The 14,279-nt window shown below is 33.6% G+C and overlaps 1 protein-coding gene across 14 annotated transcripts; it reads right to left on the bottom strand.

Annotated features, from left to right (window-relative positions):
* Nucleotides 1–2,329: 2,329 nt before the first annotated feature.
* On the bottom strand, nucleotides 2,330–12,764 carry LOC120075360 (tRNA pseudouridine(38/39) synthase). Of its 14 annotated transcripts, none has more exons than XR_005481315.1 (17): nucleotides 12,319–12,587; nucleotides 12,153–12,212; nucleotides 11,949–12,039; nucleotides 11,234–11,306; nucleotides 10,936–10,981; nucleotides 9,885–9,995; nucleotides 9,193–9,274; nucleotides 8,211–8,307; nucleotides 7,401–7,461; nucleotides 7,200–7,330; nucleotides 6,073–6,190; nucleotides 5,478–5,601; nucleotides 5,235–5,351; nucleotides 5,078–5,152; nucleotides 4,596–4,669; nucleotides 3,652–3,726; nucleotides 2,330–2,699 (listed from the first exon to the last, which is right to left on the bottom strand). XR_005481315.1 is itself a non-coding variant. In XM_039028675.1 (17 exons), exons 2-16 carry the CDS (start codon nucleotides 12,463–12,465, stop codon nucleotides 3,677–3,679), a joined length of 1,383 nt encoding a protein of 460 aa, XP_038884603.1. In that variant the 5' UTR covers nucleotides 12,466–12,509; nucleotides 12,618–12,764; the 3' UTR covers nucleotides 2,330–2,699; nucleotides 3,652–3,676. The 14 variants fall into 14 exon arrangements, 6 of the variants coding, with proteins under 6 accessions (XP_038884603.1, XP_038884604.1, XP_038884605.1 ...); XR_005481316.1 differs by having other exon boundaries at nucleotides 2,330–2,686; XR_005481317.1 differs by having other exon boundaries at nucleotides 5,244–5,351.
* Between the last annotated feature and the right edge of the window lie 1,515 nt (nucleotides 12,765–14,279).

The following is a 14,279-nucleotide window of genomic DNA, read 5'->3' as shown; positions in this document are numbered from 1 at the left end:
ATCAATTTTGTTTAGTATTAATGTACCCAATTAGGTTAAAGCAGATCAAACATATATCTGTACTTACTAACTATATGTGTAGTTGTCCTAGTCACACAAAATTTATCTCTCCACCTATATTTTAAAATTAATTAAATCAATCATGTAAAAATATTTGTTAAATTAAATTAAAATAATATAACGAGAACCGTAGGGTCAGAGCTGTGAAGCCATTGTTGGAAATCGTTCCTAAGCCCATAATTGAAAAAGTATACCTCATGAATGTTTTGTTGCTTTGCATAGCTGTCTATACAGCCATGCCAAACATTCTCCACCCCAAGAATATCGTCCCGCATCATAGAAGTTAGTTAACAATGGCAGGAATATCAAATGAACGAAATGACTTGATTTATCAAAAATAGACTCCACCCATCATCTGTAATATATATGCTCACATATATCTCAAGACGATTTCCTCATCCACATCATCAGCAAGCTCATAGAATTGTGTCCCGAACCATGTCAAACTTAACCTTGATCCTTTAATTTTATCGACGGATGGGGTCACACAGAGAAACAGTAGACAAATATGCAACCAGTCATCATGCATCACTCCAGAGTCTGGCTCACCATCAACAGGTAATCCGAACAACATTTCTATGTCCTGTAGAGTGATAGTACACTCTTCAGTAGACACATGAAATGTATGCGTCTCAAATCTCCATCTCTTGATCAATGTTGTGATGAGATGTCAATCTAGCTAAATGAATCTCAATATGGCAACTCCATAAAATTCAGACGTACGAAGTAACTGTAATATTCGAGGGTGGAGTGGGATAGTACAATGAACAACTACCTCTCGATATCTACAGGATATCTCGCTAGTGGTACGATATTCCCATACAACTGATGATCAATGAGTCGATTGGTCGTACAGATCATCATGATCATTTAAAGGCATGATCTAAAAGAAAAAAATTATTTATTTCTCCAGTAAAACATAAAAATAATGTACAACTTAATATTATTTATACAATAAAAATAGTATTTACAAGATAAAAATACTAATAATAAAAATCTCTAACTGTTTAGAGCATGCCTTCGTAAAGAATAACACTTTCTTCGATTATGTCCTAACTGATTAGAAAACACACATCGTAGTCGAGCGCTTGATTTTTGTCCTATCCGTCTCGTTATGGTATTGTGAACTCTTTGGTCTATCAAGTTTCCTCAACAATGATGGGTTTTTCAATTCACTTCATTGTTGTTTTTGTATTCTTATTCATATCCTATTTATGACTCTTTTTTTTAAACATGTAAGACAGGCATGTTAGGATGCATGATCCAGTAATCTTCATGCGATACAGGTTTAAATTGAGGAGAGTAACATGCAACATACGTCGACAGTTTAGAGTAGTTCTCAATAAAATCTTCGAAATTCATGTTAAAATGTAAGTAAACTACCATAAAATGTGAGCATGGAATGCTAAGCATTTGCCACTTATTATATGAACAGTACCGCTCGGACCTGTTTAATCTCAGTATTTGAACATTTCCTCTTTAGCATTGAGGCTGTGATGTCCGGTTTTCATATCAATCTTGTGACTACTTCATGTTTAGTAGATCTTGCAGTCCATTTATTAATTTTTCCGTGTGCATACCTAAATATTTACTCACTCAGTATTATAAATATATTTGAAACAAATTGTTAATTAAAAAAATAATAGTATTAACGGATGTATTTATCTCAACGCTCCAAAGCAACTCTTATTTATTCTCTTCCTTTTTTCGAAATAATTTACGCACTTAAATAATGTTATTTGAGCAAGAGCATTTATCGGCAACATTTGAGCTCCTTTCAAGGTTCTATTTATGCAATGATAAATTTTTCGTCATCCACATGTATCTGAACCCTTTATCGTGTGCTTGAGTCCATTATTCCATACCAATATTGTAAAAAAAAAAAAACTCAGACAACTCCTCAATGGCTTCATTAAATTTTCGAATTTGGAATTAGCATCCGACATGATAACCATAATTCTTTATTGTGTTGATTTTATATCTACCTAATAACAAAATTAATAACAAAATAAAATGCTAATAAAAAATAATAAAAATTGAAAATAATAAGAAAATGGTGGTGAGAAATAATAAATGGGCCTTTGATGAGTGTCCATGCATTTCTTGAAAACTTATTTGTCGAGAGTTGAAAGCTCCACATACATAAATTAAAAATAAATAAATAAAATAAAAAATACAAGTCAAATCGAAGAACTACCATTTTCTCAAAATAATTTTGAGATTACAATATTTTTCTAATTAATTTTAAAAACTACAATATTAATCCAAATTACTCGTTTTCAAACTACAATATTTTTCTAATTAATTTTAAAAAGTACACTATTAATTCAAATTTCTCATTTTACATAGTTCAAAACATTAATTAACATACAGCACAAAACCATCGGTAGTCATTGTCAACGTAAGAAAACCATAAAGGTGTGGACAAATAATTGGAAGGAAAGGGTGACGGAGCAAGTGAGAAAAATGATTTGATCTGAGTTCATGCACCTGGATTCATGATGATGCTACAAGTTTGGTGTTAGGATCTGATTGGCCTGAACCTTTTTCTTTAAATACCTCTTCCCTTCATCACCATATGCTCATTATTTCTGCTTCTGCAATTATAATCTTTGGTGTTCAAACTCTGCAAAAAAAAACTACAGATACAATCATTATTATTACATTTACTCCAACTCATTTTATTTCACTGATATTTTTTTTTCCTAAATATATATATTTTTCTAGTACAATAGGGAATTCAAACCACCAACTTTGTGGTTACTAATACATATAGATACCAAGTGAACTATGATTTTTTTGGCTTTTCACCGATCAAATTTAAGCCTAGAAACCCTTCCTCCATCTATGAATTTTCTTTGTATTGCTATCCACTTTTAACCAACGTTCATAAAAAAAAAACCAAGTTCTTCCAATCTACTTTTTTTAGTTTTCAAAACTTGTGTTGATTTTTTAAAAGATCCTTAAAAGGTAGATATCAAAACAAGAAAAGTAATGGATAGTAGTATTTAAAAACTTAATTTTTAAAAACAAAAAACAAAAAATAAATAGTTGCCAAATGAGACCTCAATGATTATCAAACTAGTTTTGTTTATAGGCTTATTTTGTTTTTAGAATTTGACCAAGAATTTTTACTGGGATAGGAAACAAGCACAAACTCCAAAAACAGAAAATTAAAAATAAAACTGTTATCAAACGACCCAAGTTAATGTAATCTATTTAAGTTATGATAACCATTGACAATACTTTTTGCTACCAATATATTTTAAGAAATGAAGTGCTTGAAACTACTTTTTAAAAATTTCCGAGGAATTTGAGAAGTACCCTTAATTATTAGTATTCTAAAAGTTAGGCCAAATCTACTTTTAAAATACTCCAATATCTTATAAAATGGAAAAAGAGATACTCTTAGACTTGTCCTCCATCCATATCAATATTATAATTAATGTAATCAGGCTTTCATGTTCTCTAGACGACTTTCATGTTTTTTTTTTTTTTTTTTTTTTTTTTAAAAAAAAAGGTGTAATGTGAAAGAAGATACTATGTTGGAAACATAAAGATCTTGATCATGAAATGAATATAGCATGTTACCTGCGCCTATGAAAGATGTATTTGATCAACTCGTTGATGTTGAGTCAAGCTTGGCACGCCGCTCTTCATAAGAAGCTGGGATAAGTAAAACTACTTGTGAGATTTATAAGGAAAGGTAACAGCATATACCAATACATACGCTAACATATTGCAATAAGAACAGTGGGAAAGGTATGCGTACGGAAATAGTAAGAATAAAAATGGCAGTTGATAATATCGCTAGAGGATGAGGAGGAGAAAAGGCAACACTTAAGATACAAGGATTTAACAGATCACATAAAGAAAGGCCAATGCCTCGTTAGATGAGTACCCAATCATGTAGCTAATATTTGAAGTTTTTTATTAGTATCTTCCTCCATGGCAGCTAAACTTGCAGGACCATAAATCATTAGCAAAGAAAACGTGGTCGGTCTACTACAATTTCAATATTCCATCGATTTTCCACTACAGATGCATAGTTTTATCGGTAAAGATCAGCCACAAGATTACGAGAATTCCAGAAGATTGCTTTCTAAATCTATGAATATTATGTTCTAAAAATTCTAAATTCATTGAAGTAGCCAAGTCACCTTTAAAATCCTCCCCCTTTTCCTAAAAAATTTAAGCTACCTGTGTTAGGCCCCTGATTACTCGTCAATACAGAAGTAGTAAGAAGGACGATGAACCTTCAGTGAGTGAGTTAGATTCGTCAAGGGAACCATTTGAGGTCTGCGTTGAGGGGCGTTGGGGGGATCAGGTAGGTTGTAAGCACAGAGAATGTTTGGGAAAGGGTGGCCGTATATATTTGTAAGGAATTAGGGAGTGGATTTTTGTACTTTATGTGTCTAGCAGTAAGCTGATCGAGGAGGGGGAGTTTACAAACCCTCTCGGATAGGCTGAGAAGTGTTAGTATTGCCTTAGAGCAGTTCTTTCCATCTCATATCAATAGATTGTAAGGGAAATACCTTACACCCTGCTGTTGCATCCAGTTATAAACCATCATGAGCCCCATTTTGCTCATCTCAAGACATCTATAATACTAGGAGATCACAAACAAAACATATAAACTTGGCCGATTGTTAAATTAACTGTTATTTAGGGAAACCAAAAGCTTCACATTAACTAAAAGCATGAAGTAAATGGTTTATGGACCAAACAGCTCATAATTTATTTAGAATGAAAATTGTTTAAGAAATTGTGGTTTTTAGAATCAATGTCAATTGCACACGACTTTCAAAAAATTCAGGGCAAAGACAAGGATAGAGTTTGCTTTCCTATTAAATGTGGATGTCAAACAAAATTGTTAACTGGTATGTACACAAGGGTTATTGGATTTGCGTTTAATTCTAGTGTTTTTCTTTTTCAACTGTGATATTAATTGTGAGTAATATATGACATTACCAAATAAATTATCCCAATAGTAAACAGTATTTTGTGAATAACTTACGCTCAGTTGGCCTTGACAATAGGGCAACATGGCAATTTTTCTTCTTTAACTTTCTGATGTCTGAAGAGCTCCCATCTAGAGGGGAGATAGAAGTGGTCACATCAGTACCACGAATCAATTGAAAAAGAAAGACCAATGTATAATAGGGAAAGATTACAATTCAAACCATTTGTGATTGGCAAACAGCTTAGAAGAGCTTCTTTGAATATTGCAGCTTGGAGCTCATATGTTCGGATTTCATTCCATAAATGCAACTGAAGAGCTTCTCCAGCATCTAGAAGCAATGCAGGCAGGGAAATCCTTTAAATATAGAACACAATAATATAATGACAACTGAGGAGAAAAGGAGAATATACCAGTGGTAGAAGTCACACTATCTATAATCAATTGCAATAAGTACCTGATGAACACCTAAATTTGACATGTTCAAATTCACAAGAATGAAGAACCAGAGGATTTTCTGAGGCCATAACGTATTGAGGCTTCCTTGGCGTTCTTAGTGGATTCAATAGAATATCTACGACCTACAAAATTTTACCAGTCCTCTTCATCTATTAGATTAAGATTCATTTTATACTCCACGTAACAAAACAAATTCACACCATGGGCCAAGTAAAGTAAACAAATTCATTTTAAACCATAATACAGTGGCTTTCAATGTTGCCATCTTGAAATGAGTGCAAATTGTGTGACCAATGTATTGCAGAGAAACAATGGCTTGATAGTTTCCTTGTCAACGGCGGATGCATCTATATAAAGTTAAATTTGGTTGTCAATTCTGAAAAACACTAGCTCCTTGTTACCACCAAATTTACCATTACTTATTCTATGGCCGTTCCAGATAAACATAATAAACTGAAGTGAGAAAGTTTAGACCTATGAAGTATAAGATGGCTATATTTCCATGAGCAAAAGTAACCAGTTTAACATATTAAAGGCAACTTATTTAAGCAAATATAATAAAGCAAACAGATGTAAAGACGTCTAGCACACACATCAGGATCTTCAAGACCTTGCCCAACCATGAATACAACAGCGACCATGCAGCGGACCTGATGCCAGAGGAAAGCACTACCTTCAATGTTGAATGCCCATAATAGATTGCCTTCCATCCTGGCAAAGTACCAAAAAGAAGTCAACAACAAACAAAAATATTTCACAGATGTACATGAGAGAGAGAGAGAGAGAGAGAGAGATTAATTTATCTTTTGAAAAGAGGAAGAATACATCTTGGTTCAAGACATGATGATCTAGAATGGAGTTGCAAAAGGTACATTCGATAGAATTCTATCATAAAACACGTTCTACAGGCCCACGCTTCTTTCTCCCAGAAGAGTAGAAGAGTATTTCATATTCTTTTAATTTTTCTGGTCGTCTTCATATATTCCAGGAAATCTAACACAGCAATAACTGCAGGATGCTTAATATGATCATCCTTCCAAAATTTGAAGCATCTTGCATAATATGAACTCGGTCCACCCCAGCAAATGATACAAACCACAGAGATGGTCCATTTCAACAGTCTTATCCAAAACTTAAAATGAATATGGTCAGAGAAGCACTAAACTACTATCAGCTAGGCAACACCTGGGAGAGAACTTAGCTAGTGAACTTACAAGGTCAAAAACAGGGAGAATAAAATCACATAAGCTTGAACAATAATGTAAGGCCCCTAGTTAGGAATATATTGGGATAATTAGTGGAATATTGGTTGGGTGATTAGTAAGGAGCATAAGAGTAATTAGATAGAAAATTAGTTACTGAATATTGCTATAAATAGAAGGAGCGGGAGTGTTAGGAGGGAGTGAAGAATTTAATGGGATTTCCTAATTGGGAATTTGAAGAGGATTTTTCAACCCTCTAAAATGTTGTAATTTCTTCATGATATTACAATATAATTCTATCTTTTAGTTTTCTTGTTAGTTTTTTGTATTCTTGAATTCTCTTGTTAGGAGGTATCCTAACAAATAGCAAGAGGAAGGTTGGTTTGGATGGCCTCAGAAGCAAATATGCAAAGCAGATTCGAGAATAAAAATATGCAAATGCAAGGCATGTTTCAATTAAGCATGGTATGGAAAGTTCAATTGGAAAGCAGATGAGAAGATCTGATACAAATACCAACCTCACATCACAAGGAGAAATGTCAAATGACATGATGCGTCGCCTATAATTGTGAACATTTGCTGCGTCCATTTTGCAGAAGTTTCTGAAGTCATGTTCCCCTACAAACTTCTTACCCGCCCTCTCCATAGCCTGGTGAAAATGCAGATCCAAATTATTTCTGCAAAAGCATTACAAGCCTAATACAAAATAATTTGCATACCGAGATATTCAAATTTGCTCCCCAGAAAAAGTATTTATACTTTCTTCTCAAACAACTAAACCTGTGCTGCATATAGTGGCAACAAAAAATCTCAGAATAAGAATTAACATTGTTCCGACAATATAAGCATACATGTTGATAACTGTCTGTATGTGGAGCATCATGAAGTACTGATGATTATCAAGTATAACACTAAAATTGTGGATTTGAACATTCTTGAATTGTTTAGGTATAAGTTACAATGTGGCTTTTCCAAAACTAATTTTAAGATAATTATGAAACCATAATCCCTCCTGGCTGAGTCCCTTGTAAAAAATATCATTCTTTAGGAAAAAGGTATCACATATGTGTAAACTCAAATTTTAGAAAGTAACCATACATAAACAAGGTTATTGGTTTCAAACGAATGCCCCAAAGTAATATAAAATGTCATCCCCAGATCTTGATGCAATACACTATCAAAGTTAAGCATCTTTAAACAACTCAAGCAGCATGTAGCTCCAGCTATATCTAACAAAGAAAAAAATAACACACAAGTAAAACTGCTTGTATGAGGTAAGGGGTGCAACGGAGATACAACTGATCACTGCAATTCTTAGAGAGGTGTACCGACATTTAGAATGTTAAAGCATAGCACTCGGCTATGTTCAGAATTTCATGTAGGCACATCAACTCTGCAGTCAAAGCCAGTTAGATTGAATTTTAAATTTCATGGATGCTGGTTTCATAATCCTAACTTCACACTAAAAAGCTACATATCACATCCCTCACAATAACAGGCCAAAGGGTAATCACAAGAGCAATACAAACCTTGCACTGAAGCCAACAGGAACAGTACACCAGCCTAAAACCCGTATGTCATTAGGAAGGGCTCTATTAATTACTCTTACATAATCAATTTCTCCATCTGAGAGTAAATAATAAATGAAAGAGAAATTAAGATAATTAAGATGAAAATAGTATGCAACATTCCAATTAGAACTTTAAAGGACATACCCCCTATAGAATATGAAATTCAGAAAAAATACGCACGTGAAACAATAGATGACATCTTTTTTTTTTCTTTTTCTTTTTCTTTTTTTATAGTTTATGTAATTACCAATAGGTGCTTATTTCATTTTACCAATGAAATATTTCTTATCTAAAAAATATATATATAAATATATTTTGATGTTTGCAGTTCCCTATATGAAGTCTTATTACCATCTACTTTCCCAATGCAATAAAGACTTCTGTTATATTTTGATGTTTCAAACAAGAATGCCATAATTATCAAATTTATCATTCTTGAAAGGCTCTTCCGTTGATATTTTTATTTCTGACAAAAATCAGACAATGAAGCCACCATTATCTAAAATACTGAACACAAATGTATACAGAACATAGTCAACAACAATGATTTTTTCTCTTAATTGTCTACTTGTACATAAACTAATTTGTTACACTAAGATAACTTAGTTATGTTTGGCAATGCAAAGATACATTAGGTGATGTGAACTTTAACACTTCTTAAAAGCGATACTGATCACTTTATACTAAGGCTAATTACAGAAAAAAGCTTTAAATGACAGTTTAAATTTTTGGGGAAAAAAAAGTAAACTAAAAAGGTAGGTGATATCATTTGCAGTAACTTAACTCTATGAAAATCTATTCAAAATAATCAGAATACATCCATGTAAAACATAATGAAAAAAATCTGGCGCACTCATGTCATCATTCAGCTCATTAGAATGATTCAACATTCAAGGTATTAACAACAGAGAACGACTTTGGGAACATCAACTTAACCGACCATGTTGCTCTTCCCCATTATGATAACTATTTTCACCATTAGGGGGATCCTTAAGGTTTGACCGCAAATAGAGAGCAATTACCTGCAGGAACAATAGAGTGAATGCTAAGAAAAGAGAAATTAAATAAAATAATGATTGAAAGGTCAACAAAGTTACCCAATTAAAATTCCGATTCTCTGACTACCAAGTGACAAGTGACTTACGGAACCAGAAAAGCTACTGTAATATAAATTTAAATTAAATACCAAATTTGGTAGCTGAAACTGTAGCCTTGATAATTATAATATTAGAACCAGAGTAGAATAACAAATAACAAAAAGAATTATGCTATCAACCTTCATCTCTTTGGTTTTCATATTAAAAATAATATTAAGCTTTTCGAACAAGTTTTCATGTGTCTTTTGTGCATTTGTAGTACAAACGAGGGAGACATAAATAACATTACAACATAGTCCTAGTCAACTACGTAAAAGAGGTATCAATAGATTTCAATTTCCACACCTCAACCAAACCCCCAAGGACATGTAAGAGGTGGCAGGTAATGTCATTTTGAACAGCTAATGGAAAACCCAAAAGTGAACTAATTCATAACGAGGAAATCAACCTATTCAGAAAATAAGCATAATGTTATCGTTATACAATGTTATTCTAGCACTACGATGTTATTCCCTTCAGATTTGAAATGTCTTACTTGTCCAACGGATGAGACCCCCTTGTCCGTTCTCCCACATCTTGAATAACAAGACTCCTTCCTACCACCAACAAGAAGCCTGGCTTTCTCAAGCGCTCTGAAGATTTCAGACTGCAGGAAGATGAGATAACAAATTGACAATTACTTTTTTGGATAAAAAATTAACAATTAAATTTCTTCTCACCCAACATTCTTCACAACCACCATATCTACCGTTACCCCCTCCCTTAGGCCTTAAACAAATTGATGAGAAACGTTAACACCCACCCAGGCCATGGTCTTATGCATGAAGTCATGCTCGTCTATTTCCTAAGCCTTTCAACTTTTATATAGTATCCAAATGTTCCCGATCAACTTTGTCAAAAGTCTTTTTCAGTGATAATTCCTTCTCTTTTTAGATCACCTTTGGCTCCATCAGTCCATCTATCTCTTAAGCCTCTTGTTGTCTTTTGGGATCGTAAGAGAATCACAAAAGAGAGGGAACTGTGAAGAAAGGGTGGATGTAAGAAGGGCTTGCAAGGGTGGAGGTCGGAGGGGATAATTACTATAACTGGAGTGAAACTCAATTAGGAGAGAACCAAGCCTTTGAAATCTTGGGAGTTTGGTTACCTCATAATTCCTGCTTAGAAATTCATGAGATTTATGACTCAAATTCATGCTACCGATCGGAAGAACCAGAATCATTGTTGGTTGTGCTTTCTAGCATTATTTATTATGATCCCAACCCATAATTAAGCACAGCATCAAAATAATCTCAATGTTATTCCTTAGCAAGCAGGAACGGAAGAGTATTTGTTGACAAAGAAAACCTTATATTTGCTCTTGACAATTGCATGAGTTTTAGCAGATGATGTGATCACATATCAATTAGAAAAGATGGAAGGTGAAGAAAATAATTGATATTATGATCCTCTAAATGCATAATTAAATGTTTAGGCACTCCCAATAAACATTGAAAACAAATATTGTGCGTTCTTGACATTTCCCACCAGTACCACTGTAATTGATAAATTATAAATAATTTGTTAAGAAGCTTAAATTGAAACTGTACTTCAACTGTTGGCTCCATTTGCGCCTCTGAAGCAAAACCGTAGAACCTGTACAGATGATGTAACCAGAACTTCAGGTATTATTTGATACAAAGTTAAATTTTTGCAGTATAACAAAAGCGACAAGAAGAGAGAATAATTTGAATGACAACTGGTATTGTTTTTTCTTTTATTATTTTTTTTCCTTCTTTTTTTTACAAGATTTCTCCTTACTTCAGGAGAAGTTAATGGAGGACAAGTTGAGGACAGGGAGAAAGTAGAAGGCACTGGACTTGTTCCCATTATGACTAGATTACATACCTCTGCCCGAAATACATTACTTTTAGAGCAATATATCTCTTTGAACAGTGATCCAAGATCCTTGTGTTATAACCTTCACCCACAAATAAGTCAATCTGAGAGTAGAAACAAGCAAATCATTCCAGTAGATAATCCAGGCAAAAGAAAGATGGAGTACGACTTTTGTCATAACAAACAAGGTTGATGATATGCAAAACTGCCACAAATTATTTCATCTTTGCTCGTAAAATAAAATTTTAGAAAATAAATAGCTTGCCAGTTTAGACTGAGTTGTTTCATTTTTCACTTTTTACTGTGTAGTAGGAGAAATTATTTGGTGGGGTTGACACAATTTAGCTAAAAGTTGTTCATCGATGGATTGAGTAACTCAAATTTATATCTGTGCTTATTAGGGGCATGAATACTATTTGGTGAGGCAGCCACGTTATACCAGCCTCATTCAATATTTCGTTCGTCCGCTAATGCGTAATTTGACTATAGTTCTTACTCACAAATCATCATTTCTTAATCTTTAATTTCATAGTTATCTCATTACTATATATATATATAGCTGCTTCACATTACAAGATCTGAATATAGCATCCTCGTCCGTATATACTTGTGAGCTACTACTACTCCCCAGTGCTATCATGGATATCCTCTTATTTTCAATATATATATAAAATATGGAGGAATAAACAAATAGACTCTATTTGGTCATGAAGTAATGACTAGCCTGCCGTTTTTTTTACTGCTTTCTTCTTAGTAGTGCTAGATTCCTTGCTTTTCCCAATCGAACTACTCCCGTCGTCAAAGTTCATCCTCCTCTGCACGAATTCATGTTTGGTTAGCCCTGACGAAAATCTACCATAAGACTGACTAGCTAGGCTAGCATGAGAACCAAATAGCTCTGATTTCATTCTAATATAATCGACCAAACCTCAGAACAGCGGCAACTTGCAAATCGAGAGGATAGCTTCGAATTTTCCTCCTCCAATTCCTGTCAGATTAGTGAATTGAGATCGAACATCCGTCATGGCTCTCCCAATACTTCGCCACTTTGTCATTAACCAAACGGAAGTTGAAATGAGGGTAGACGGTCAAACCTTAACCCTGCCTTGGAGAAGACGAAGCTGGGATTGAAGACTGGCAATTTGGTTTCCATTGAAGGGTTGAAACTCGTTAGCTCCTGAAGTCATCCCGATTGCTTCGGTAGATTCTCTGTAGTCAAGGGAATGTTCCGCTCCGTCCATTAACCCTTGTACGTCAAGAAACAGCCCCAAAGTTCAAACCGCCACTGCAAAAGAGGTAAATAAGGCCCCAAAGTTCGGACGAAATTCGGAATTCATCGCGAGACAATTAGAATCGAAGACGATAAAAATATAAACGATAAGAGAACACGTACGAAAGCTTCTAGCGAGACGGAAGAAACACGGCGTTACTGCAGTGGGGAAATGTCGCAAATCATATCACACCAGACCGCATCAAAGCACGAAAGAAACCGAATAACAATCTTAAATCTGAAAATGTTAAAATTTGGAAGGTTTAGGTAGTTTTGGTTTAAGAAAATTATGTTTGAAAATGCAGATTTTTTAAGTCTAAATTTAAGAAATCTATGTTTGGCATGTTTAAATATAGTCTTGAATGAAATACATATTTATAAATATTTAATTTGTGAAATATTTTCTTGAATTTAATCATGTTAAATTTTATATTAGTTTAAATTTGTCATCTTAATTTATCTAAATATAATTAAGTTTAAAATAAATTAAAAATATTTTTTAAAAAATTGAAATAGAGATTTGACTATAATTATAATTTTATTTAATTTATTATTTTAATAATTTGATATTTTAATCTTACTAGATTTTGAAATAAAATTTCATAGACTTTTATCACTTAAACTAATTTGAAAATGTTCAATTTTTTTTTACCATAATAGGCTAACTTAAAATTTAAATAAACTAGTACTTTAATGTTAAATTCAATGATTGAAAAACTATACTTTTTTTCTTATCAAATTACATTTGAGAAATAAAAAATCATAAATTTTGAGTTTTAGTTTTTATTTGGTTATTTTAAACATTTTAAATCTTTACATTTAGAAAATGATTCTAAGGCTTCGAGCTAGTTAAATTGACCAACGAAAAAATTAAAATGTTATTGAATTAAATTAGAGCTTTCAAAGTTCTACACATATAACCTAATAAAATACAACTATGCAATTGCAGTTTATTGGCATGTTTGAAATGACTTAGAAAAAAGATATCTTTCAAAATTTCATTTTTAATTAAACACTTCTGATAAAAACTCAATAAAATAAAATAAAAAACATATATGTATTGTAATTCTTTCTTAAAAGTGTTTTTATATACAAATTTGTCTAGTTTGTTATATACTAAGAGTATTTTATTAATGTTTTTCAATGTTGGTTGGTGGCGGTCGTCGGAGGTGGCGGTTGGAGGGTGACCAACGGAGTTGGTAGCTGGAATTTTGTCAGTGTGGGGGAAGGGGGGTTGTCAGAGGTTGGTCGATGGTGGTCGGAGTTGGCCAATGGCGACTGGAGATTGGCCGACGATGGCCACCAAGGTGGCGGCCAAAGTTGGTTGATGGTGATCACCAAGGTGGCAGCCGAAGTTGGCCAATGACAGTCGCAGGAGGTGGGGACCGGAGTTGGCAGATGGCGGTCGCCGGAGGTGACGCTGGAGTTGGTCGGTGGCATTTTGAGTTGTACGGACGGTTGTCTGAACTTCCCCTCAAGAACTCTATGATCTCACGAGCCATGAGCATGGGCTCATGCTTCTTGACTAAGACTTCAATAAGGCTTGCCAAAATGTATGTGTTGGGATTGGTGTCCTAATTCTCTCGGTAGTCTCCTAGTTTGTAAGCATTTTGTACACATATTGTTATTAATAAAATAAATGTTATTTTATAAACATTTACTCAAATCCAATAAACTAAGATCCATGGTTATTTCATGTAACTTAAGCATGTATGTGAGATATACAAGTGGATTATGCATTAAGTAATAACCTAAATGGTCTGTAGTATAAAGATGGAGAAGAGA

This window comes from Benincasa hispida, chromosome 4, assembly GCF_009727055.1.
Source record: "Benincasa hispida cultivar B227 chromosome 4, ASM972705v1, whole genome shotgun sequence".
NCBI classification, from domain to species: domain Eukaryota; kingdom Viridiplantae; phylum Streptophyta; class Magnoliopsida; order Cucurbitales; family Cucurbitaceae; genus Benincasa; species Benincasa hispida.
This window is presented reverse-complemented; position numbering and strand designations above follow the sequence as displayed.

Coding starts and splice junctions, on each gene's coding strand:
- LOC120075360 (XM_039028675.1), bottom strand. CDS start 12,465: ATGGACGGAGCGGAACATTCCCTTGACTACAGAGAATCTACCGAAGCA. Junction 12,040..12,152: donor CAAGTTGCCGCTGTTCTGAG/GTTTGGTCGATT, acceptor GAATTCGTGCAG/AGGAGGATGAACTTTGACGA. Junction 5,352..5,477: donor CAAATTTAGGTGTTCATCAG/GTACTTATTGCA, acceptor CATTGCTTCTAG/ATGCTGGAGAAGCTCTTCAG.